Here is a 26367-nt window from a genome sequence, read left to right as displayed (position 1 = left end):
GAGTCTAAATTTTATATTTCCTATTGACACACTAAAGCTGAAAATATAAATAACCATCTTAAGACAAATGTCAAACATCTTATATGCCTAAGACTTTTGCACAGTACTCTGTGTGTGTGTGTGTGTGTGTGTGTGTGTGTGTGTGTATATATATATATATATGATCTGACCCTCCTTCAAAAGTGTTGACATTGTCACACTTTTCATGTTCATAATATATATTTAATATTTGGATTGAGTATAAGGCAACAGATGGCTAAACAATAGCTATTAATGAATGTGCTATTGCTAAATCCTTACAGAAGTTTATATTAAAAACAAACAGCCAAACATTTCTTCATCTAATTGATATATAATTTAGGAAATCACAATTGTTCAGTTTTTTACGTTTTATAATAGTTTCATAGTTGGCCATTCAAAACACTTAGGTCTTCAATATCACCAAGTTTGGTCTCCACCTTATATCAAATATATCATAGTGTTGCGGCAACTATCACAAGTAAAAAAAAAAAAGAAAATGTAACATTTGAGTTGCTGAGGGGTGGGACTGGACACAAATACAGGAGGTTACGAGATGCTATGAACCATGGAAAAACAAACCCAGTTCTACCTGGTTATTTTAACACTCCACATAATCTCTCTTAATGCTCACTTTGGTCTACATCAAGTCTTTGCTATGACTGGGGTACACAGATGTTTGGAAACAGTGAAAAAAAAAAAAAGAAATGGACTGAAAAATTGTGGGCAGACATATCACAGATGACAAACAACACATACAGCAATACAGAACTGAAAGAGTGAAATGGACCACATACAAAGAACAGTTGAAATAATGTACCCTTTAAAAGAGCTTGAAATTTTACCCATGTTCAACAAGGTGCCCAACGGACACACTCTGTCACATGCCCCATTTTCTTTGCAGCATTCACATTTGCAATGCAGTTCAAATATGGGAAAGCATTACTTTCTATGGCTCACAAACTATGAATCAATATAAATACAGAAAAAGTGTTAGAAACTGAATTAGACATTAATTTGTTTTCTCTTTGTAATGACTGGGTGAAAATAGTCAACCAACAGAGCTTTATTTAGAACAGAAAACATGACAGTCGTAGTTTTAGTGTGATTCATAGATAGTATTGTGAATGCATGTTTTTTAACGTGTGTAGTGAATTATGTTTAAGCAATCTCAGTCTAGAGCAGGGGTAGCCAACTCTGCACCTGGAGAACTACCTTCCTGCAGAGATCAGCTCCAACAAACCTGCCTGTAATTTTCAAGTAATCCTGAAGACCTTGATTAGCTGGTTCAGGTGTGTTTGATAAGTGTTGGATCAGGAATGTAGCTCTCCAGGAGCAGGGTTGGCTACCCCTGGTCCAGAGTAAAGCTATACAAACAGATGTAGACATTTGCGTCTGTTCCATTACAAATAGAATAGAAAAAGAGTGCTTAAATTGCTGCAATTTACCTATTAAATATATTTTTCTTTTCAGTGCACACTGCCATAATTTCCTAATCCTTCCTCCTCTTTTTTATAAATCACTACAAGCATTGCAACGGCAAAATAAAAACAAATCACAAACAAAAGCAAAGAACATACTCTGTAAAGACAAAAACAATCATGATTGCATTCCTTTATTTTCAACAAACCCAAATTATTAAGGACAAAAACCAAAAGGAAACCTTGGGTTTGTTGTAAGGCTGGGACTAAAGGTGTTTCAGTGTAAGGGAACACGAAAGGGGCATGTTGTAGTGTCAAGTGAACTTTGACGTGGACTTTCATCACTCGTCCTCATCTTCCTCTTCCTCCTCTCCGTCAGAAAGATTGGGACAAGCGGCAAGCTGCCGGTAACCGTCCAGCCACTTTTCAACCATCTGAGTGACAAGCGGGTGGTTCCGCCTCCTTGAACTCTTCTGCATGGCCACTAAAACCCCACCCTCTGTCACACAGCAGTCCATCCACTGCCTCAACATCCGCTCCTGCTGCTCCTCCGTCCCCATCTGACAGATACACACAATAACCAATCAGAGAACACTCCAAAAGATATTAACCAATCACAAAAAGAGTGACTATAGAAACAGATATGTTGTGATACAGTTCGGAATTACTCGATGTTAAAACATTATGCGTAAGGAAAAGTGTCTTTTCACACCAAGTATAATGTGAATGACACGAAAGCACAAAATATTTATTTAAAAATAAACACTTATAAGGTTAAATATTTTTACACCAAAACTATTCACAGTGTCTGATGCTAACTTTTTCGTCCATTCTCTGGAATATATATATATATATATATATATATATATATACACACACACACACACACACACACACTGATCTACCACAACATTAAACCCACCTGCCTAATATGGTGTAGGTTGGTATGATACCTCAGATAACCACTCTGTACAATTGTGGTGAGAAGAATAGCATCTCAGAATGCTATTCTGAGATGTGGGTTGGCGCTGTTTTGGCAGCACGAGGGGGACCTACACAATATTAGGCAGGTGGTTTTAATGTTGTGGCTGACCAGTGTATATATATACACACACACACACACACACACACACACACTAATGAGCCAAAACATTATGACCACCTGCCTAATATGCTGTTGGTCCTCTGCGTGCCGCCGAAACAGCACTGACCCGCCAAGGCATGGACTCTACAAGACCCCTGAAGTTGTCCTGAGGTATCTGGCACCAAGACATTTGCAGCAGATTCTTCAAGTACTGTATCAGACTTGTTGGTCCAGCACATCCCACAGATGCTCAGTTGGGAGGCCAGGGCAATACTCTGAACTCTTCTTCATGTTCCTCAAACCATTCCCAAACAATGTGTTCAGTGTGGCAGGGCACATTATTCTCCTGAAAGAGGCCACTGCCATCAGAGAATACCATTGCCATGAAGGGGTGTACCTGGTCTGCAACGATGTTTAGGTAGGTGGCACATGTCAATTTGACGTCACATGAATGGCCGGACCCAGGGTTTCCCAGCAGAACATTGCACATGTACATAACCGTTCACAAGATGTAAAAGAAAATGGGACTAATCGGACCAGGTGACCTTCTTCCACTGCTCCAATGTCAAGTTCTGATGCTCGTGTGCCCATTGTAGGCACTTTTGATGGTGGACAGGAGTCATCATGGGCACTCTGACAAGTCTGTGGCTACGCAGCCTCATACGCAGCAGGGTGCGATGCACTGTGCATTGTGACACATTCCTCCCGCAACCATCATTAAAATATTCTGGGACTTGTGCCACAGCAGACCTTCCATCATTTCGTCCTTGGTCACCCAACACCCTGTCGCCGGTTTGTGGTTTGTCCTTCCTCGGACCACTGTCGGTAGGCACTCACCATTGCTGACCGGGAACACCCCACAAGCCTTGCAGTTTCAGAGATGCTCTGACCCAGTCGTCTGGCCATAACAAACTGGCCCTTCTCAAAGTTACTCAGGTCTTTACACTTGCTCATTTCTCCTGCATTCAACACGTTGACTACGAGAACTGATTGTTCTCTTACCATCTAATCTGCCCAGACATTGACATGTGGCCTTGTTAGGAGATGATCAACGTTATTCACTTCACCTGTGAATGGTCATAATTTTTTTGGCTCATTGGTGTACTTAGATACCTGAATTAATTGTTAAAAATAAACCAAAACCCAACCTATTGACACAGATAAAAACGCAAAGCAAAACAAAACAAAAAGCCTAAACAAACCAATCCCAAAGCTAATATCAAATCAAACCAACACCAAAACCCAAACTTTGCAAAAATAAAACAAAAGTGTTCATAGAGATGTACTGTTCTTAAAAATCAAACTTCTTGCTAGCAGAGTTGCCCTTACCTCTTGTGCAGACAGAAAGTGAATGTGTAACAGCTTCCGTTCACTGTCAACCAATGGCAGGAAAGTGACCGTGACATCATCATCTGTGTTCAGGTTGGCGCCTGCGCCTCGATTATCATAGCCATCGTTCTCCATGGCAACCAAGGCGGAAAAGTGTCCGCGTGTGTAACCCAGGGCAATAGGGCTCTTCCAGCAGAAACTCTGCTCCCATAATAGAGGCAGGTATACACCTGTAATGGAGGTAAGGATAAGATAAAGGCAAAAGCAAATAGTCAGTGCTGAAACTCAGTGACCCTGACCCCAGGAATTAACATTGTTTTTGAAGTAGGCGGAGGGTCTGAAATATATGGATTGTTTCTGCTGTTGTTGGTTGTTAAAGTAGCAGTCACTGGCAGATGTAATAGATTACATCTCATCACTTGGAAGACTTGGCCAAACAGACCAGAAATATGCTAATTTGATTAGTTAAGAATAACTGTAAACATTGAAAATGAATATTTATATACACACACACACACATATCTTGGAGAACTTGCCACAGTTCTATGTATGTACTGTGTATTTAGGCTGTGTCAATTGTCTCTTTATGTAATCCCAGACTGACTCATATATCTATATACTCACCGGCCACTTTATTAGGTACACCTGTACATCTACTTATTCATGCGAGTATCTAATCCGCTAATCGTTTGGCAGAAGTGTAATGTATAAAATCATACAGATATGGGTCAGGAGCTTCAGTTAATGTTCACATCAACCATCAGAATGGGGAAAAAATGTGATGTCAGTGATTTGGACCGTGGCATGATTGATGGTGCCAGACGGGCTGGTTTGAGTATTTCTGTAACTGCTGATCTCCTGGGATTTTCACACACAACAGTCTCTAGAATTTACTCCGAATGGTGCCAAAAACAAAAAACATCCAGTGAGCGGCAGTTCTGTGGGCGCAAACGGCTTGTTAATGACAGACGTCAGAGGAGAATGGCCAGACTGGTCCAAGCTGACAGAAAGGTGACAGTAACCCAAATAAACACGCGTTACAACAGTGCTATGCAGAAAAACATTTCTGAACATACAACATGTCGAGCACCGAGGTGGAAAATTATTAAGAACTTGTATAAGTAAAAGATATCCATGAAATACTGCAACCTTAGAAATATGGGATACAGTAATCAAAATATGTACATTGAACGACGCTTTAAAAATATTGAGGTGGTGTGCATATGATACAGATTTCACTCTAAATACATTGGACGAAACCTATAAGAGATGGACCAAGCAAGTAGTTACATCATATTATACTATTACGAATAACAAAATTCTGTTAACCTTTCAGGAATTTAAGGACCAGTTTGGGCTGGATAAATAAGATTTATATAGATATTTTCAAATACGACACCATTTCAGCTCAACAGTAAATAAAGAGGGGAACTGGACTCAGAATGATATAGTGAAGACTTTTTTTGCTTAGAACACGAAATTGAGGTTGCAGAGGGCTCAGGCTCACCAAAACTGGACAGCAGACAACTGGAAAAACATCGCCTGGTCTGACAAATCTGGATTTCTGCTGAGGTACACAAATGGTAGGCCCACTGCATCCTCAGTTTTCTGTTCTTGGCTGACAGAAGTGGAACCCAACGTGGTCTTCTGCTGTTGTAGCCCATCCGCCTCAAGTTTCGACATGTTGTGCATTCTGAGATGCAATTCTGCTCACTACAATTGTACAGAGGGGTTATCTGAGTTACTGTAGCCTTTCTGTCTGCTCGAACCAGTCCGGCCATTCTCCATTGACCTCTCTTATCAACAAGGCGTTTTCGTCCACAGAACTGCTGCTCACTGTTTGTTTTTTTGTGCCATTCTCTACACACTCTAGAAACTGTTGTGTGTGTAAATCCCAGGAGATCAGCAGTTACAGAAATACTCAAACCAGCCCGTCTGGCACCAACAATCATGCCACGGTCTAAATCACTGAGATCACATTTTTTTCACCATTCTGATGGTTGATGTGAATGTTAACTGAAGCTGCTGACCCGTATCTACATGATTTTATACATTACCTGCTGCCACATGATTAGAAATCGCATGAATAAGTAGATGTACAGGTGAACCTAATAAAGTGGCCGGTGAGTGTGTGTATGTGTATGTATGTATATATATATATATACACATATACACTATATTGCCAAAAGTATTCGCTCATCTGCCTTTAGACGCATATGAACTTAAGTGACATCCCATTCTTAATCCATAGGGTTTAATATGACGTCGGCCCACCCTTTGCAGCTATAACAGCTTCAACTCTTCTGGGAAGGCTTTCCACAAGGTTTAGGAGTGTGTTTATGGGAATTTCTGACCATTCTTCCAGAAGCGCATTTGTGAGGTCAGACACTGATGTTGGACGAGAAGGCCTGGCTCGCAGTCTTCGCTCTAATTCATCCCAAAGGTGCTCTGTCGGGTTGAGGTCAGGACTCTGTGCAGGCCAGTCAAGTTCTTCCACAACAAACTCGCTCATCCATGTCTTTATGGACCTTGCTTTTTGCACTGGTGCGCAGTCATGTTGGAACAGGAAGGGGCCATCCCCAAACTGTTCCCACAAAGTTGGGAGCATGGAATTGTCCAAAATCTCTTGGTATGCCGAAGCATTCAGAGTTCCTTTCACTGGAACTAAGGGGCCAAGCCCAGCTCCTGAAAAACAACCCCACACCATAATCCCCCCTCCACCAAACATCACAGTTGGCACAATGCAGTCAGACAAGTACCATTCTCCTGGCAACCGCCAAACCCAGACTCGTCCATCAGATTGCCAGATGGAGAAGCATGATTCGTCACTCCAGAGAACGCGTCTCCACTGCTCTAGAGTCCAGTGGCGGCGTGCTTTACACCACTGCATCCGACGCTTTGCATTGCACTTGGTGATGTATGGCTTGGATGCAGCTGCTCGGCCATGGAAACCCATTCCATGAAGCTCTCTACACACTGTTCTTGAGCTAATCTGAAGGCCACATGAAGTTTGGAGGTCTGTAGCGATTGACTCTGCGGAAAGTTGGCGACCTCTTCGCACTATGCGCCTCAGCATCCGCTGACCCCGCTCTGTCATTTTACGTGGCCTACCACTTCGTGGCTGAGTTGCTGTCATTCCCAATCGCTTCCACTTTGTTATAATACCACTGACAGTTGACTGTGGAATATTAGTAACGAGGAAATTTCATGACTGGACTTGTTGCACAGGTGGCATCCTATCACAGTACGCTGGAATTCACTGAGCTCCTGAGAGCGGCCCATTCTTTCACAAATGTTTGTAGAAGCAGTCTGCATGCCTAGGTGCTTCATTTTATACACCTGTGGCCATGGAAGTGATTGGAACACCTGAATTCAATTATTTGGATGGGTGAGCGAATACTTTTGGCAATATAGTGTATATATATATATATATATATATATATATATATATATTATCTATCTCACACACACAGTGAATATAGATAGATAAATAATAAAAGTCCATCTACACCATATCATAGTGTTGTGAGAGGCACCTCACCCTGAAAGCGTGTGTATCCCAGCGTCTCTCCTCTGAAGCTCTTGTAATATTTCACACCGTACACTATGATGGGCCTGCGAAGAATGTGTGCCAAAACAAACACATGCGTCTGCTCTAAACTCGCACCCGGCTGCAGACAGAACAGATGAGAAGACAGAGAGAGAGAGAGAGAGAGAGAGAGAGAGAGAGAGAGAGAGAAACAACATTTCCAAATCATTTTACAGAAATTATTACTGGTTGGATTTCCATTTGTATGTCAGTTACCAATTCATAGATTTAAACTATTATACTTATTAGTGCACAAATGTCACCATTAAGGCTCTAAATGTACAGACTGACATTATCATGCTGGCTTGAGAGCAAATTTTACTCAAACATTCAAAACGTGCAAATTCAAGCCAACAGACTCTTATCACATTTCCGGGTTTAGAACGTGGAAGTAAACTATAGCGGGGTAAATTTCTGTAGCATTGAATCACATTCTAAAGCGGGAGACCACATTAAATATTATATTTGTGTTCCCATTTGCTCCAACAGCATAAATCCTCTATTAAGTTTCAATGAGTGAATCGATTTTTAACTTATTAACCACATGGATTTCTGTGATTAATCGTGACTAATCATGGTACATTAAAACAAACATTAAAATATATTCATAAATCTATTTACTTTATATTTTGTCTCAAAGAACTTGCAAGAAATTGGTAAGTCATCATTTATTTTAATTATTCACGTGTGCATGTTAAAATAGACAGATTTAATTAGACACATTTTTACAGGTATAAATCTTTAATACAATATAATTGTATTAAAGATTTATACCTGTAAAAACGTGTCACATATGACATGGCATAAATGTTTATATGCCATAAAATCAGTGGACATTTTGTAATTAAATGTTTGGCAAGATCTGCTTTATCACGCTTTATTGGCAAGCTTAATTATTATATCTTATACATATATGACACATGATCTCAAAACTATAATTTTCTATTATTCAGTCTCTATCATGCACATGCTGGGCCTCTCATGTGCGGTTTTGCTTTTGACACTGGTTCAGATGACAGTGAGTGAGCGTTTTCAGGTGATATGAAGAAATACTGCAACTTGCCCATATCTCTCCCACACCTGGCTCAATGCTTGCGGGTGAAGTCTCCATTCATGTGTTTATTATGCTTGAGACATGCGTCACGCATAAGCATGTACTGCTCCACACAATCTATTTCTGTGCTAGGATGTGCAGTCAAGTCGAGCATGTACCTCCTATATACAAAGGAATTAGGGAAAGTTTCATGAAGTGAAAAAACGGATGCTGCAATAATTGCGTTTTCCACCCCCAACAATCACAGAAAATAATGCGTTAAATTTCCCAGCCCTAATATATAGTGCATTCAGTATTCAGACCCCTTCATTATTTTCACATTTTGTTATGTTGCAGCCTAAAATGCTTTAAATTATTATTTGTCACATCAATGTACACTCCATATCTCATAATGACAAAGAAAAAAACTGATTTTGTATAACTTTGAAAATTTAATAAAAAGAAAATATCACATTGACATAAGTATTCAGACCCTTTGCTATGACACTTAAAATTTAGCTCAGGTGCATCCCATTTCTCTGGATCATCTTTGAGATGTTTCTACACTTTGAATGGAGTCCACCTGTGGCAAATTCAATTGATTGGACATGATTTGGAAAGGCACACACACACCTGTCTATTTAAGGTCTCACAGCTGAAAATGAATATCAGAGCAAAAACCAAGCCATGAGGTCAAAGGAACTGCCTGCAGAGCTCAGAGACAGGGTTGTGTTGAGGCACAGATCTGGGGAAGGCTACAAATTTTTTGGCTACATTGAAGGTTCCCAAGAGCACAGTGGCCTCCATAATTCTTAAATGGAAGAAGTTTTGAACAACCAGGACTCTTCCTAGAGCTGGCCGCCCGGCCAAACTGAGCCATTGGGGGAGAAGGGCCTTGGTAAAAGAGGTGACCAAGAACCCGATGGTCAATCTGGTTGAGCTCCAGAAATCATGTGTGTAGATGGGAGAAACTTGCAAAAGGACAACCATCACTGTAACACTCCACCGATCTGGGATTTATGGCAGAGTGGCCAGACGGAAGTCTCTCCTCAGTGCAAGACACATAAAAAAAGCACCTAAAGGACTCTCAGACTGTGAGAAACAAGATTCTCTGGTCTGATGAAATGAAGATTGAACTGTTTGGCCTTAATTCCAAGTGTCATGTCTGGAGGAAACCAGGCACGACTCATCACCTGTGCAGTACCATCCCAATGGTGAAATCATGATGTGGGGGTGTTTTTCAGCGGCAGGGACTGGGGGACTGTCAGTGTTGAAGCAAAGCTGAATGCAGCAAAATACAGAGATATCCTTAATGAAAACCTGTTCCAGAGCGCTCAGGACCTCAGATTGGGCCGCAGGTTCACCTTCCAAAAGGACAATGACCCTAAGCACACAGCCAAGACAACGCAAGAATGGCTTAGGGACAACTCTGTGAATGTCCTTGAGTGGCCCAGCCAGAGCCCAGACTTGATCCCAATCGACCATCTCTGGAGAGAGCTGAAAATGGCTGTCCACCGACGGTCCCCATCTGACCTGACAGAGCTTGAGAGGATCTGCAGAGAAGAATGGCAGAACATCCCCAAATCCAGGTGTACAAAGACTTGAGGCTAAGTACTGAGATAAGGGTCTGAATACTTATGTCAATGTGATATTTCCGTTTTTATTTTTAATAAATCTGCAAAGTTATAAAAAATCTGTTTTAGCTTTGTCATTATGGGGTATGGAGAGTAGATTGATGTGGAAAAATATAATAAAGCATTTTAGCATAAAATGTACAAAAAAAATGAAGGGGTCTGAATACTTTCTGAATGCACTGTATGTATATGTATATATATATATATAACACACACACACACACAGGTGGCAAAAAGTTTGGAATAATGTACAGATTTTGCTGTTTCGGAAGGAAAGTGGTACTTTAATTCACCAAAGTGGCATTCAGCTCATCACAAAGTATAGTCAGGACATTACTGATGTAAAAAACAACACCATCACTATTTGAAAAGTCATTTTTGATCAAATCTAGACAGGCCCCATTTCTAGCAGCCATCACTCCAACACCTTATCCTTGAGTAATCATGCTAAATTGCTAATTTGGTACTAGAAAATCACTTTCCATTATATCAAACACAGTTGAAAGCTATTTGGTTTATTAAATGAAGCTTAACATTGTCTTTGTGTTTGTTTTCAAGTTGCCACAGTACGCAATAGACTGGCATGTCTTAAGATCAATATTAGGTCAAAAATGACAAAAAAGAAACAGCTTTCTCTAGAAACTCATCAGTCAATCATTGTACACTACAATCTTCAAAGACAAAGGACAACTGGCTCTATCAAGGACAGAAAGAGATGTGGAAGGCCAGATGTACAACTAAACAAGAGGATAAGCACATCAGAGTCTCTAGTTTGAGAAATAGACGCCTCACATGTCCTCAGCTGACAGCTTCATTGAATTCTACCCGCTCAACACCAGTTTCATGTACAACAGTAAAGAGAAGACTCAGGGGTGCAGGCCTTATGGGAAGAATTGTAAAGAAAAAGCCACTTTTGAAACAGAAAAACAAAAAGAAAAGGTGAGAGTGGGCAAAGAAACACAGACATTGGACAACAGATAATTGGAAAAGAGTGTTATGGATCTTAACCCCATTGAGCTTTTGTGGGATCAGCTAGACTGTAAGGTGTGTGTGAGAAGTGCCCGACAAGACAGCCACATCTATGGCAAGTGCTACAGGAAGTGTGGGGTAAAATGTCACTTGAGTATCTGGACAAACTGACAGCTGGAATGCCAAGGATCTGCAAAGCTGTCATTGCTGCACATGGAGGATTTTTTGATGAGAACTCTGAAGCAATTTAAGTAGTTCTGAATATTTTTTTCAAATTGTAGTAGTAATTTTTCTTCACGTTATTAATGTCCTGACTATACATTGTGATCAGTTGAATGCCACTTTGTTGAATAAAAGTACCAATTTCTTTCCATAAGAGCAAAATCTGTACATTATTTCAAACTTTTGGCCACCAGTGAGAGTGTGTATGTATGTATGTATATATATATATATATATATTGCTAGATTTATGCTGCTAAAAGATTTCATTGGGTTTTTAAGCTTCTTCATTTCCACATCTAACGTTTACTTTTTCTATATTAGAATATTCTGTTGTTGTTTTTTTTGTTTTTTTAGGTTTTCCAAGATTGTGAGAACTGTTTTAAAATTACTTTACATTGTTAAAATAGCTTTTGTTTTTACGACTTCTCTTCTCTATGCTTCAATGCTTAATTTCATATTTAACAAAGTAATGTGAATTTATTCACTATGAAACAGCAAAAATTAAGCAAAATTTAGTTAGGGAAAATTTACACAGAGTTGTACGTAAAGACTAATGGAAATAAAGTGCTCATTGCTCAAACATCTGTCCAGACCTCATCCTCTTTGGGTGGGATGTGTGAGTTTCTGTATGAGTCATTTGTGCAGTTATCTCAGTAGGTGGTGAAATATTGATTTGCTACATGGTTTCCCTGAATGTATCAGCAGCTGTATATGTGGTTGTATACCTGACTAGCTAATGACAGTATAAAAGCCCAGTCCTCCTGCCACTGTTCCTCCCGAAGAGAGAAATGCAAACCAAAACTCTGGGAATACCAAGATTCCCACTCTTTCCAACGTGTGTAGAACCTGGAATACACACAGACACAAGCAAACCCATTATATCTGTAATAAAATCCACAGATGCAGTTGCTCACATTTGAATCTATTTGCTATTCGAAAAGAATTACGGTATTCTGGTATTTCATTGAAAGTCTTTTACCTATTCATATATTTGATTGCTAAGAGAAGTAATAGCATACCTCTCCTCACCAAGCCACTTGATTTGAGGTAATATTCATGTCTGTACCACAAACGAATGGGACAAGCTACGTGCCCAAGTTTAAAATTTTGGGTTAGGGATCCTAACCGCCAGTACAAGCAATGGTAATAGTGATGCTTTCCTTAAAACAATCTCAGCTGTTGTTACATACTTCTGGTTCATGTGATTACCTAAAATGTGTCTAGAAAACTGTAATATAAATACTTGCCTCCTAATTTCGAGTCTTACCAGTGAGAGCAGTCGTGTAAGCTATCATTGAGGCTTTTTCTCAGGACAGAGTCTTTGTCGTAGATTCCCCATGTGGCCTGTAACACAGAGTCCAGAAGGCAATCTCCTGCCGTTCGGTTCCACAGAGCGTATAGCCGGCTGTCTAGACGTGTGCCCAACTCCAGAGACCAGTTAATGATGGGAGACTCCTCTTCCAACTCTGAACAGAACAATTAAACCAGTTTCTGAAAGCAGTTCACTACATTGAGTAATTCAATATGTTACTGCTATCTCCATACTACCAGTTAAGGCATCTTCTAGATCAGTGGTTCTCAACTGGTGGGTCGCAACACAAACATAGATTGCAGGTCTGTTCTGGTAGGGTTGCGAAAAACTGGAGCATTGCATCCATTGAAACTTGTATCAGCTTTTGTTAGACAAATTGTGATGCCAATATGGGCAGGTTGCTTGATATGCCCTCATCCTCAACAACCATGAACAATGACACAAACTACATTAAATACGGGTTCAACTGCAATGTGGCTGAACACGGCGTCAGCCACAGTTTGTTTTATTGGCTGCAGAGTGCATGAAACCATTCTGGTACCGTATTGGGTCACCACTTGGTATATAAGGTAAAATCTGGGTCCTGAAGTTAAACCAGTTGAGACCGACTGTTCTAGATATTCTCTGGAGCAACAGACGTAATCAAGGCAACTCAATGTTTTAGTGCTATTTTCAGAAAAGCACATCCTTTTCTGGTTCTGAGTGAGAAATAAATGCTAAATAGTCACGTCACCTTTTTGTACATCTCGATCCAGGATCTCATCAAACAATTTTTCTTGAACATTTGGGGAAAGGTCTTCAATATCTTAAAAGAAAAAAGACATTTAATAAAAAATTTTGCAGTTACATTTGTGCATTAAAGGAATATTCCGGGTTCAATACAAATTAAGCTCAATCGACAGCACTGTTGATTACCAAAAAAAACCCAAAAAAAACGACTCATCCCTCCTTTTCTTTAAAAAAGCTAAAATCAAAGTTACAGTAAGGCACTTACAATGGAAGTGAATGGGGCTAATTTTAGGAGGGTTTAAAAGGCAGACATTTTTCTCCCCTTTTCTCCCCAATTTGGAATGCCCAATTCCCAATGCGCTCTAAGTTCCTCATGGTGGCGTAGTGACTCGCCTCAATCCGAGTGGCGGAGGACAAATCTCAGTTGCCTCCGCGTCTGAGACCGTCAATCCACGCATCTTATCATGTGGCTTGTTGAGCGCGTTACCGCGGAGACAAAGCACGTGTGGAGGCTCACACTACTTTCTGCAGCATCCACGCACAACTCACCACGTGCCCCACCGAGAGCGAGAACCACACATTATAGCGAACACGAGGAGGTTATCCCAACGTGACTCTACCCACACTAGCAACCGGGCCAATTGGTTGCGTAGGAAGCCTGACTGTATTCACTCAGCACACCCTGGATTCGAACTTGTAACTCCAGGTGTGGTAGTCAGCATCTTTACTTGCTGAGTTACCCAGGCCCACAAAAGCACTTACATTAATTCTTCTGTTAAAACTTGTGTATTATTTGAACTGTAAATTTGTTTAAATTGCTGGTTATATGATCGTTTTAGGGTTTTATGCCATTACGTCATCATGGCAAAGAGTTGTAAAACTGGATATAACTTTACACAGAAAAGATTAATAAGTGATTTTATCACACTAAAATCATGTTACACGCATACTATTTATGTCTTGTGGCTAAACTTATGAAACAGTGAGTATTCTAATGTTTACGGATTGGCCCCATTGACTTCCATTGTAAGTGCCTCACTGTAACCTTGTTTTTTTCTTCTTTTTCTTTCTTTTTTAAATAAAAGGAGGGACAAGTCGAAATAACATTTTGTGGTAATCAACATTATGCCACAAATGCTGTTGATTGAGCTTAACTTGTATTGCACCCGGAATATTCCTTTAATAGGGTTAAAACACTAATTAAAAGTTTGATGTACTATGTTTAGACATACTCTAACATTCACAACAAACCATGAGCATAACACATGACTATTCAAAATTCATATATATTAGCTAATTATAACTAAGGTCATTTACATATAGATTTCTTAAAAGTACAGTAGCAAAATACAGACTGTTTAATAAACTCTAAGGGTCAGACAGAGGGTGGAAATGGTCACGAAAAACTAAATAAACTGTTCTTGGTGCAAGAAACCTGGACTAACATTATATGTAGATAAAATGCTACGAAAGTGTAGAACACACTACCAGTCAAAAGTTTTGAAACACTTACTCATTCCTTACTATAATTTCTTTTCACATTTTAGAATAATAGTAAAGTCATCTAAACTATTGAATAACATAAATGGAACTATGGGAATTATGTTGTGACTAATCAAAATCCAAAATAAATCAAAACTGTGTTATATTTTAGCATCTTCAAAGTAGTCACCCTTTGCCTAGAATTTGCAGAAATGTACTCTTGACATTTTCTCAACCAACTTCTTGAGGTATCACCCTGGGATACTTTTTAAACAGTATTGAAGGAGTTCCCATCTATGTTGAGCACTTATTGGCTGATTTTCTTTATTATTCGGTCCAAGTCATCCATTTTAAAAACTTTTTTTATTTTTTTTTTTAGTTTAGTTTTATAATGAAATAAATTAATATGGTGGCACAATTATATTTTTGTCTACAAAACTAATTTCAAACATTTAAGCATACGCCTTCAGATCAAAAGATTTTGAAGGTCATGAGAAACATTTCAGTCAAATGTTTCAAAACTTTTGACCGGTAGTGTATGTTCCACATAGGTCTCTGACTCATGTGGTCTGACTGTGAAATGACTGTCATGCGACAGAAGGGAAGTTCTCTCTTAATAAAGAGTGCATGCTCACCTGCTGGTAATGTGAAGGTGATGAGGTCAGTGAAGAAGTAACAGGGGAATTCTCCTTTACGTCTGTGAAGTGCTGCTGCTACTTCTCTGCGGATCTGTTCTGTTAACTCAGGACACACCAGAGCTGGTATACACTTAGCTGTCTGCTGAGATACCTATGTGTAGACGACACACACCCACATCAGACATAAAATAAAACACAAAAAAAATTGAACAAACAGCTGAAGTGTTCTGATTTAATTAAGCAATAAGGCACTCAAACCCATTCCATTTTGTGAATACAAATTCACAATCTAGCACTGTCTCTCATACCTTACTGCTTTTATGAAACTTTTTCTACATTAAGCATATTAAAGGAGTGTTCCAGGTTCAATAGAAATTAAGCTCAACCAACAGCATTTTTTACAGCAGAAACAGATAACTATTTAAGTCCTTTTTTTTTTTTACTATATATTCTCCTCCCTGCCCAGTCGGTGGCGATATGCACAAAGAATGTGAATCGCTAAAAACAAAAGAAGAATGTGAATGTGATCCTCCTTATTGATCTGTTCTCACCTACACCTATCCTATCACTTCTGAAGAAATGGACTTAACCACTGGAGTCTTATGGATTACTTTTATGCTGCCTTTATATGCTTTTTGGACTTTCAAAGTTCTGGTCACCATTCACTTGCATTGTAAGCACCTACAGTTCTGAGATATTTTTAAAAAATTCTCAGTTTGTGTTCTGCAGAAGAAAGTAAGTCATACACATCTGGGATGCCATGAGGGCGAGTAAATGATGAGGAGTATTTTCATTTTTGGGTGAACTATCTCTTTAAAAACAATTCTCTTTTGATCTCCCTTGACCCCTCATACATACATACGTAACACTCTGACCTCTGTGAGCAGCACGGCGAGCATGTCCTGTCTTTGGAAGCGAATGGCCAGGTGCACCAGTGTGAAACCAGCGTCAAATGCAGATGGGCGATTTAGGATCCGCACCTCATCTGCGGTCAGCTGACGTGCGATATCACCGCCTGATGACTTATACGCCTCCACAGCAGCCAGATCCCCCTCAACAACACCTGAAGAAAGGTGGTAGTACATTCGAGTAAACCAATGCATAATGACTTACTGAAGCACACAAAAACAACAAACTCTCTACAGTGTTTCCTCTTTTACAATTCTTTGATATTGCAGTATCCATTTCGGATTCAAGCCGCATTATGAGTCATACAGATGAGCCATATGAATTTCTAAAAAGACAGAGATACTGCTCGGGAGACAAATGACTTCATACACTGATGCAAGAAATCAGACAGATTATAAGAGTATTCCCTGCTGCGGCCGAACCCATGATAGCAAATCTGTCAGTTTGCATGTGGAAATCAAAAAATGCACATGCAAACTTTATCCCACTCGTTTAATGATGAGAATAAAGAGCTACACCAGCTGATATCAAAAGATTCAGTTCTGATTTTTTCCACTTTAATGGTCACAATACATCAAAACATGCCACTAAAAACACTGCATGGACACAACCATACTTAATAGCAATATGTATGAATGTCAATGCATTAGATAACATAAATATCAAACCAAGTGGTGATTTTACAAAAAAGATAGTACAAGCACATTTTTCAAACAAAACATTTCACAAAAAGAAGTTCAGATATACTATTCAAAATGAAGACGAATGTATTTGGACACTTTCTGGTTGTCTGATGCTAGTTGAACATGTCCACAGTTGAAAGGAATGAGAACTGCAAGGAATTGAACAATTGCGGTTCCGATTCCTCTTAAGAATTCCAATTCCTTAACGTTCCATTAAAGATTCTTTCTTCTGAGGAATGCTATTTTTTTTTATAGCATTTACTGACCTCAGCAGTCTGTTGCCAAATTATGACATAATTTCAGATTTCAACAGAGCAGATTTATAAATAATTGAGAATAAATTGAGAATGATAATTCTTACAAAAATCTTGTCTGGAGGTTTTTTAATGACTTTTCAAAATACCTTTTACAGGCATAAATGCATTCTAATAATTGGTCCTACTGTAACCAAGTATAAGCCTAAATAAAATTTCTAAAGAGAAAAAATATGCTAACATATTTAATTCATTCATTTTTTTAAATAGAATTTCCCTACTAACAACAAAACTCGTAACGTGTAGGCCTATCTTTACCTACACATTGTCAAATGAACGAACAGTCAGTAACTGCACATCCTGATTTAAGTGTCAGGGACCTGTTCTTGTTTCATTTCGAGCTGGACATGACAGAAGTTAGATTCACTATAAAGAACCTTCATTTGGTCAGGACTCTGATTATACTGGCAGCGCTGTGTGTTTTGCGCTGTAGTCTCAAAAGAACCGGCTCATAAGAGTCATGTGTTCGGGAATTGGGACTACACACTGGTCGCACTATACGTTTTGCACTGTAGATTCAAAAGAATTAGCTCACAAGTGTCATTTGTTCAGGAATAGGGACTACACTGGTCGCACTGTGCATTTTGTGCTATACGTTGGCCACGCAAATCCATTTACTGTGTCCGCTCTGTTCAACAACGCAACATTGTAGTCAAATTGGCAAGGGTGAAGACTTGGCTTGAACATTGGGAGGGTTGCAGCATGAAGCATTTACATGTCTCCATTGATCATGGTATAAAAAATGGGGGGGGTTGCACTTGCTTGTTTTGATTATTGGGGGGTTAACCCCCCCATTCCCCCCGGAATCTACGCGCCTGTAAATTGTCATTCAAATATAACCGAAATACTAGTGTTATGCTGACCTGGATGATGTTCGCTCCATCAGAACGCGATTCAGCGACAGTTTAGAAAAGCGCTTCAAGTCCACTGACATGACGCAATGCATCCCCATTGTCATCTGCATCCCTTGGCCCCCCGAAACCATCCGAACAAGCAGCTGCAAGAGGACAGGGAACCATCTGCAGCTACAGGTAGTCCAGACTAAGCTAAATATGTTCAGACCCTTATGCTAACTTTTATCTATGTCGCTGCTCGACGTATGCGTACCTATTGTGGCACACTTCTAATAAAGAGGTGTTTATGAGGAGATAAAGCTATGCTGTGGTTTGGGGGTGGAATGACATCACCACTAGTCATATTCAACAAGACCTTTGGGCACGACTTGTAGAATATTAAAAATCAAAAGTCGTGCATCCCCTACTGGTCACGCTATAGATTCAAAAGAACCAGTTTAAGATTCATTCATCTGGGAATCGGACTATAGTGGTCACTCTCTATGTTTTGTACTTTAGATTCAAAAGAACAGGCTCATAAGAGCCATTCATTTGGGAATTGGACACTGGTTGAGCTGTGCGTATTGCGCTGAAGATTGAAAAGAACTGGCTCATAAGAGTCATTCTTTAAGGAGTCCGAATTCACCAGTCGTGCTGTAGATTCAAAATAACCAGCTCATAAGATTCATTAGTTTGGGAAGCATACTATATTGGTCGCACTTTATTTCTCGCACTAAATTCAAAAGAATTGGCTGATATGAGTCATTAGTTCGGGAATTGGACGGTTGTGTTGAATGTTTTGCAAGAACCAGCTCATAGGAGTTATTCATTCAGGAATCAGATTACAGTGGTTGCGCTGTAGATTCAAAAGAACAGGCTCATAAGAGTCATTTGTTCGGGAATCAGAATACACTAGTCACGCTGTAGATTCAAAAGAACTGGCTCATAAGAGTCATTCTTTAAGGAATCAGAATTCACCAGTCGTGCTGTAGATTCAAAAGAACAGGCTCATAAGAGTCATTCATTAAGGAATCAGAATTCACCAGTCGTGCTGTAGATTCAAAAGAACCGCCTCATAAGTCATTTGTTTGGGAAGCGGACTATATTGATCGCACTAGATTAAAAATAATTTGGCTGATAAGAGTCATTAGTTTAGGAATCAGACAGTTAAATTGTATGTTTCACGCTAGATTCAAAAGAACCAGCTCACAGGAATCATTCATTCAGCAATTGAACTACACTGTTCACGCTGTTTCACGCTGTAGAAAAAAAAATTATTCCGAAAAGTGAAGCTAGTTCTGAGAAAAGCTCTAGCATCATTTAAATGCAGATGCCACTTTGTTTGATATGTTGTTATTTAATACAATGACATTCATACATTTTCAATTGTGACCTAAGTAATCAAATACTGTGTATCTGGTATATGGGGTTGATTTCTCACCAGCGCAGGCGTTCAGGAAGAGCCAGTCGCTTCTCCGCATCCTGTTCCGGATCTGTTTTAGTTTTTTAAAGTCCGCCTCCTGCTCATTATCGCTTCCCACCCCACCCGATGCCAGTTCAATCTTCACCTCCGCTTGTCCCTTACATGTGGGGGGAGAGAGTTTACTCTGTCTGCCCCTGATACCCCCGCTCACCCCCCCTCCCCCTGCTGTCCTTACATTATCTCGCTCCTGCTCATTAACTATGGACAGGGACATTGCACTCTCTGCCTCCAAGTCTTGCTGGAGCATCTCAGGTGTACTGCTCGGTTTAGGGTGGTCGCAAACCACACACCTGAGACTCTTAGGCCAGTTCTCATACGTACATGCCGAACACGGCCATCGCTGTGCGTGCATGTTCAACCGATTTCGGTCGTTATACTCCTCGCAGGGATCAGAGGTGACCAGAGAGGGTCTGGGCCACGAGTCCGAAGTTTGGGGGGCCTCTAAAGGACTGAGGGGCCCCTGATGGGACCCCTGCTGTCTTTGACTTAGGCACTGCATGCAACGGATAGCGCGCTGCCAGTTTAGGTAGGTGCACATGTGGCAGGACCATTTGCTGCTGGTCTCTGGCAACTCGTCTGCGATCCGTACCCGGGGCCGGGCGCTTGATTCGGGGCAGATGAGCAGGGTGGAACCGCCCTGGGTGGTACAGAGCTGGGGGTCCAGGCTGGAGCTGCTCTTATAGGGTTCCTCAGTGATGATGGGAGCGTTGTGTCTTTGTGCACGACACATGGTGCATTTGATGGCGGACGGCCAGTTCTCGTAGGTGCAGTACTCACAGCTCCACTTCAAGCCAAAATCTGTCATCCTCGCTCACGCCGGTCACCACAACTGATCTCCCCCTCCCTCCCTCCCGTCTGTGTTCCGTTCTTCTGCTTTCACTCGGTCACGATCACAGATCTCCAGTTTCTCCTGCAATTATGACAGAGAGACAGAGTTTAAGTATTAAACAAAATATAAGCTTAATTTAAAAAGTACCAAAATGTATCATGGTACTACCATCGTTTTCTGGACATGTATAATACAAAATACCATGGCATTAAATATGGTAATCATTCATTACCATGGTTCTGCCACAGTACTATTCTGTAAGGGTTGTTACTACTACAATAATTGCTTTAGAATAGAATATTAAGTGTTTATTTTAAAATAGCAAAAATGTGGTTAAAGTAAGGCACTTACAATGGAAGTGAATGGGGCCATTCTATAAACATCAAAATACACACTGTTTCAAAAGTATAGTTGCAAGATATAAAAATTATATGTCTTAACATGATTTCAATGCGATAAAATCACTTACTAACCTTATGTGTGTAAAAATATTTCCAATATTACAACTTTGTTGCCATGGTGACAACATCAGAAAAAACTGTAAGCAATTTCATCACAATAAAATCATGATGAACAGAGATTTTACCACACTGAAATAATGTTAACATGAATATTGTTTACATCTTGTGGTTATACTTTTGAAACAGTGTGTATTTAAATGTTTATTGACTGGTCCCATTCACTTCCATTGTATGTGCCTCACTGTAACCACTTTTTCTTCTTCATTAAACGAGGGACGAGTCAAAATAATTTTTTTGTTGTAATCAACATTATGCTAAAAATGTTACATTCCCGAAACATTCCTTTAATGACTGCATGCACTCGACTCAATCCATTTTATCCAGAATTATTTGAGGTTGTTCCAAAGAGCACCTTGTTTGCTTCACTGGAAGCAAGTAAATCTGACCTTTTGTACATGCACAAATTTGCTTACATTTGATTAGTGACCTAGACATAGTCTTAAATCTTAAATATCTTTTTTTTTTTTATCCTAAGACTTTATTTCCAGTTTTAAATTAAATAAAAATAGAATTTAAATGTGGTTTGACACTTTTAATACATTAATACAAAAAAGTACTACAAAGTACTCTGGTTTTACAATGTACCACAGTAATTCCATGTTTTTTTGGACATTTACCATGGTAATACTTTGATATTCTTTGAAATACCCTGTAAATACCATGGTATATAAATATAGCAATCATTCACTACCATGGTACATATCAAAGAACCAATGGATTACCATCTAATACCATCACTGTATTATGGTTCTGTGGCTTTTTCCAAGGTTGACTGCTGCTACAATTAATTTATTTTCATGGTCTTTGACTACTACAAGTTACTTTTGCTTTAATTAAAATAAAAACAACAACAATCATGATGCAGTCAGCTAACTGAAAAATCTATTTAAATCCAGATAACTACAGTGATGAACCAAAACATTATGACCACCTGCCTAATATGCTGTTGGCCCTCAGAGTGCCGCCAGTGCTGAAAGTGTGTGCAGTGTGGCAGGGCACATTATTCTGCTGAAAGAGGCCACTGCCATCAGAGAATACCATTGCCATGAAGGGGTGTACCTTGTCTGCAACAATGTTTAGGTGGGTGGCACGTGTCAAATTGACATCCACATGAATCGCTGGACCCAGGGTTTCCCAGCAGAACATTGCCCAAAGCATCACACTCCCTCCACCGGTTTGTCTTCCCACAGTGCATCCTGGTGTTATCACTTCCCCAGGTAAACGGCGCACACGTACAAGACCGTCAATGTGATGTAAAAGAAAATGGGACTCATCGGACCAGGGAACCTTCTTCCATTGCTCCAAGGCCCAGCTCCGACTATCGCTTGCCCATTGTAGGCGCTTTCGACGGTGGACAGGGTTCATCATGGGCACTCTGACTGGTCTGCAGCTACACAGCCCCATACGCAGCAGGGTGCGATGCTCTGTGTGTTGTGACACTTTCCTCCCGTAACCATCATTAAAATTTTCTGTGACTTGTGCCACAGTAGACCTTCTGTCGATTCGGACCAGATGGGATAGCCTTCGTTGCCCTTGCACATCGATGTTTTGGGCACCCAAGGCTCAATGTCGCCAGTTTGTGGTTTTACCCTCCTCGGACCACTGTTGGTAGGTAATCACCATTGCTGACCGGGAGCACCCCACAAGCCTTGCTGTTTCAGAGATGCTCTGACCCAGTCGTCTGGCCATAACAATTTGTCCCTTGTCAAAGTCACTCAGGTCTTTACTTCTGCTCATTTCTCCCGAATTCAACACGTTGACTACGAGAACTGATTGTTTGCTTACCATCTAATGTACCCAGACCTTAACATGTGGCCTTGTTAGGAGATGATCAACGTTATTCGCTTCACCTGCGAGTGGTCATAATGTTTTGGCTCATCAGTGTATAATAGTCTTGATAGCTTCCAGCATAATGATTAGATAACATTTAATAATGTTGTGTACGTTTGTATATTTACATTTTCTGTTTTTCTCCATGTCTCTTTTATACAGTAACTACATGCATATCTTTTTATTCTGTCTTTTCACATGTTTCTCCCTAAATGTGTATGACCTTAACCTTTCCGTTTGCTGTCGTAATAAACAGGCATACAATACATGTTTTCTGAAAGGCTTTTTAGACCGGAAAGTTGTTCACGACTCTGGATTATTCCTGACAACAATCCAAACAGGTGGGCAAAGAAAGAGATGAATCCAGCACACTGTGGCATATGGTCACATCCTTTGACCTACATTTCTACACTCAGATTTGCTTATTGGACTAGATTTTAGTTATAAACATTTGATTAAAAAAAATGAAAAATACTGTCATGTTGGCCTACATTTCCATCACTTTGGTGGTACCATAGTACAGTGATTGTATCAGATGGCGATACCATGGTAATTTGATATATGTATATATATATATATATATATATATATATATATATTATCGATGATCACTATATTCATGTACCATGATATTCACCTGAAGGTACTTCCATGGTATCATATACTAAAACACATGCCATTTGGTACTTTCAAGTACTTTTGACATACTGTATTAGGTGGTAGTGTTTTAATGTGTGTGTTGGTTTCAATTAAACATCGAAACAATAAACTTTTTAAGAAGTCCACAGCTAGTGGTTTGCTGATATGGGTTCTTCAATGAGCAGGATAGTCAATAAATTATATAAAGCACGTATGATTGATGAAGTGATATAGCAACTGAGATGTATGCATATGTACATAAACTATTTTCCCTGACAATATCTACTTGAAATTAACTAAAAATATTGGCCAACATTTACGCATTTGGCAGAGGTTTCTATCCAAAGCGACTTGCAGTGCATTCAAATTATACAATTTATGAGTATGTGCATGCCCTAAGAATTGAACCCCCAACTTTGGTGTTGCTAGCGCCATGCTCAGCTAAATGAACACCACAAGAGGAGGCAAATCTAGGGGGCAATGCCCCCCCAGCCCCCACTTAGAACTGGCCATGATATTAAAGTTCATTTTTGTACATTATTTTTGTATAAAAACAATGAATTTTACAAGTCTACAACAAGATTGGTTCTGCCAAATGGAGGTTTTGAAATGTAATAATTTTACAGATTGTCTTTATTTCAAAACCTAGTCAGCATTTTGGACCAGATGCCTAAAACTGCTGCACGCCTCCAAAAATCCTCTCTAGGTTACTGGGATTTATGAATAAAGCCCAGTCAGGAAACTTCACTATAACGGGTGAAAGGACTTCTTTTCAATAACGGGCGGTTGTTCTCCTTTGAACGCGAGAATGGAATGTAAGAAGCATTTCCGCAGCTTCAATGTATCAAGTTCAACTGTATCTAGCACAGAACTCTGCGCTGATACATTGCAAACACTCTCGGCTCGTTTCGGAATTCCACACCAAGGTGTCGATCTTAGCCGAACTAAAACAACACCATAAAAAGAGGTTCACTGTTTGAATCTGCACTGTAAATAAACACACAAGGCCACTTCAATCGAGACAACTCTCCAATGACATTTTCCCATGCAATAACAGCTCTTCCTTTAAAAACAAACAAATAAAATAAAAAAAATTGCAATTTGGCCAAGTGCATTTTTGATATAGTAAACATAATCAGCAGGAAACTAAAAAAATAAAATAAAAGGCATTAATTTGCCCTGTTGCATAAGCTATTCCTACTTCAAGTGTTGAAACGTTGTGATTCCTCCCACCCCACACACACACACACACACACACACACACACACACACATTACATGTTACAAGACCCTTACCCGTCTTTGCCCTCCACACTTCAGTTCGCAAACACTACCGTTCCCGAGTTTGCCCTTCTGCAAACGGATCGCTTCTCTCCCGAAGGTCTATCCTACCGAAACCCAATCCGATCGGGTCCAAACACGGCTCAGCACCAACAACCTATCGCGATCTGCGGCGGAACACCCATGTTATTTCGCCTCCCTTCCTCTGAAACCCCTCACAACACCGCGATCTTCGGATCAAAGCGGCTTCTACAGGTTTTTAAACACCGGAATTCCCATTTCTGTTGCCGATTTGACTGGCTCTAATGGCGGCGACACAGGAGCGGGGGGTAAACCAAAATAAACCGACTCCGGAGATACTGGTAGGAGGGATATCACCTGGATCAGCGGGCACATATGATTGGCTCTCTCTCCGTAAACACAGTGGAAACCAATGAGGGCGCATTTCTTTCGTTAAAGGGCTTCACGGCATACTTCCTTCATGAGCAAGAACAATCGGGACACTGGAGTTCTGGGTCCGCCATCTTGGCTCTAAGAATAGTTGGGAGGAGATATCAGGTTTCACTTTGGATTAGAGCCAAAATGGCGTGTGTTTCGTGTGTTCTGCTCCGCTGTCGAGGCCAGAGGGATGATGTCATCGCTTCAGAAAGATCTACCGCAGCATCATCTGCAGTGACATAAGGGCAGTTTTTCAATGAAAACAAAAATAGAAGAGTTGACTACGTAGCTCCAGGGCCGTTGCATTGTATGGCATGTAGGTCTTTATGTGAAAACAATAAATCAACTGCACAAAAAGAAGAGCATATGGTGTGTTTGGTTTTATAGTACATTTTCATATAGCAGTTACTTTATCCAAAATGCTTAATACCAGTATCAGTCTGTTTTAATTAATTTATTTTCGAAGTGAAGAATTTGCATGACAGCTTATAAAGCAGAGGTTTATTAAAATGCTTGGAATCGAAAGCATTATAATTAACACTTTTTATTATGCATTATGTACATTTATCAATTTACTGTATCAAAGTACTTAACTGGCATGAATTGTTTAAACACAATATTTCCAAAGCTCTAATGTAAATAACAACATATACGTAAATAAATAAGTAGAAAAAGCAATTAATAAAATTAATAATAATTTATATATATATATATATATATATATATATATATATATATATATATATATATATATATATATATATATATATATATTTAATATACAATTTATCTGAATGAAATCTAAAATAAAATGAACATTCAGCTAACTTAAAGAAGGTTCTATAAATTTTGTTTCCTATAGGTCATAGGTCATGAACTGTAGATCTACATGCTTCCTTTAATTGATTGAACAAATCAGTTAATCGATTCAGCAGAATAGACTTCACTAATGAATATATTGTATTTCAAACTGTATTTTATATACTGTCAAACATCAGTAGTAAAGCGCAGCAGTGGCATTAATAGAACGTTTGAACTGATATTACTGACTGAAGCGACACTAGGCTACTTCGTTGAAAGTATTCGGTTAGAATAATATATATATATATATATATATATTTTTTTTAACTAATGCTTTTATTTTTAAT

At 39.6% G+C, this 26367-nt stretch overlaps 1 protein-coding gene across 1 annotated transcript; it reads right to left on the bottom strand.

Annotated features, from left to right (window-relative positions):
- Nucleotides 1-730: 730 nt before the first annotated feature.
- On the bottom strand, nucleotides 731-25574 carry zranb1b (zinc finger, RAN-binding domain containing 1b). The gene is made up of 10 exons (XM_051722100.1): nucleotides 24797-25574; nucleotides 19641-20592; nucleotides 16336-16523; nucleotides 15458-15611; nucleotides 13345-13416; nucleotides 12567-12765; nucleotides 12025-12145; nucleotides 7394-7523; nucleotides 3853-4082; nucleotides 731-1999 (listed from the first exon to the last, which is right to left on the bottom strand). Exons 2-10 carry the CDS (start codon nucleotides 20485-20487, stop codon nucleotides 1781-1783), a joined length of 2160 nt encoding a protein of 719 aa, XP_051578060.1. The 5' UTR covers nucleotides 20488-20592; nucleotides 24797-25574; the 3' UTR covers nucleotides 731-1780.
- Between the last annotated feature and the right edge of the window lie 793 nt (nucleotides 25575-26367).

The sequence above is a fragment of the Myxocyprinus asiaticus genome, chromosome 17 (assembly GCF_019703515.2).
Source record: "Myxocyprinus asiaticus isolate MX2 ecotype Aquarium Trade chromosome 17, UBuf_Myxa_2, whole genome shotgun sequence".
NCBI lineage: Eukaryota > Metazoa > Chordata > Actinopteri > Cypriniformes > Catostomidae > Myxocyprinus > Myxocyprinus asiaticus.
This window is presented reverse-complemented; position numbering and strand designations above follow the sequence as displayed.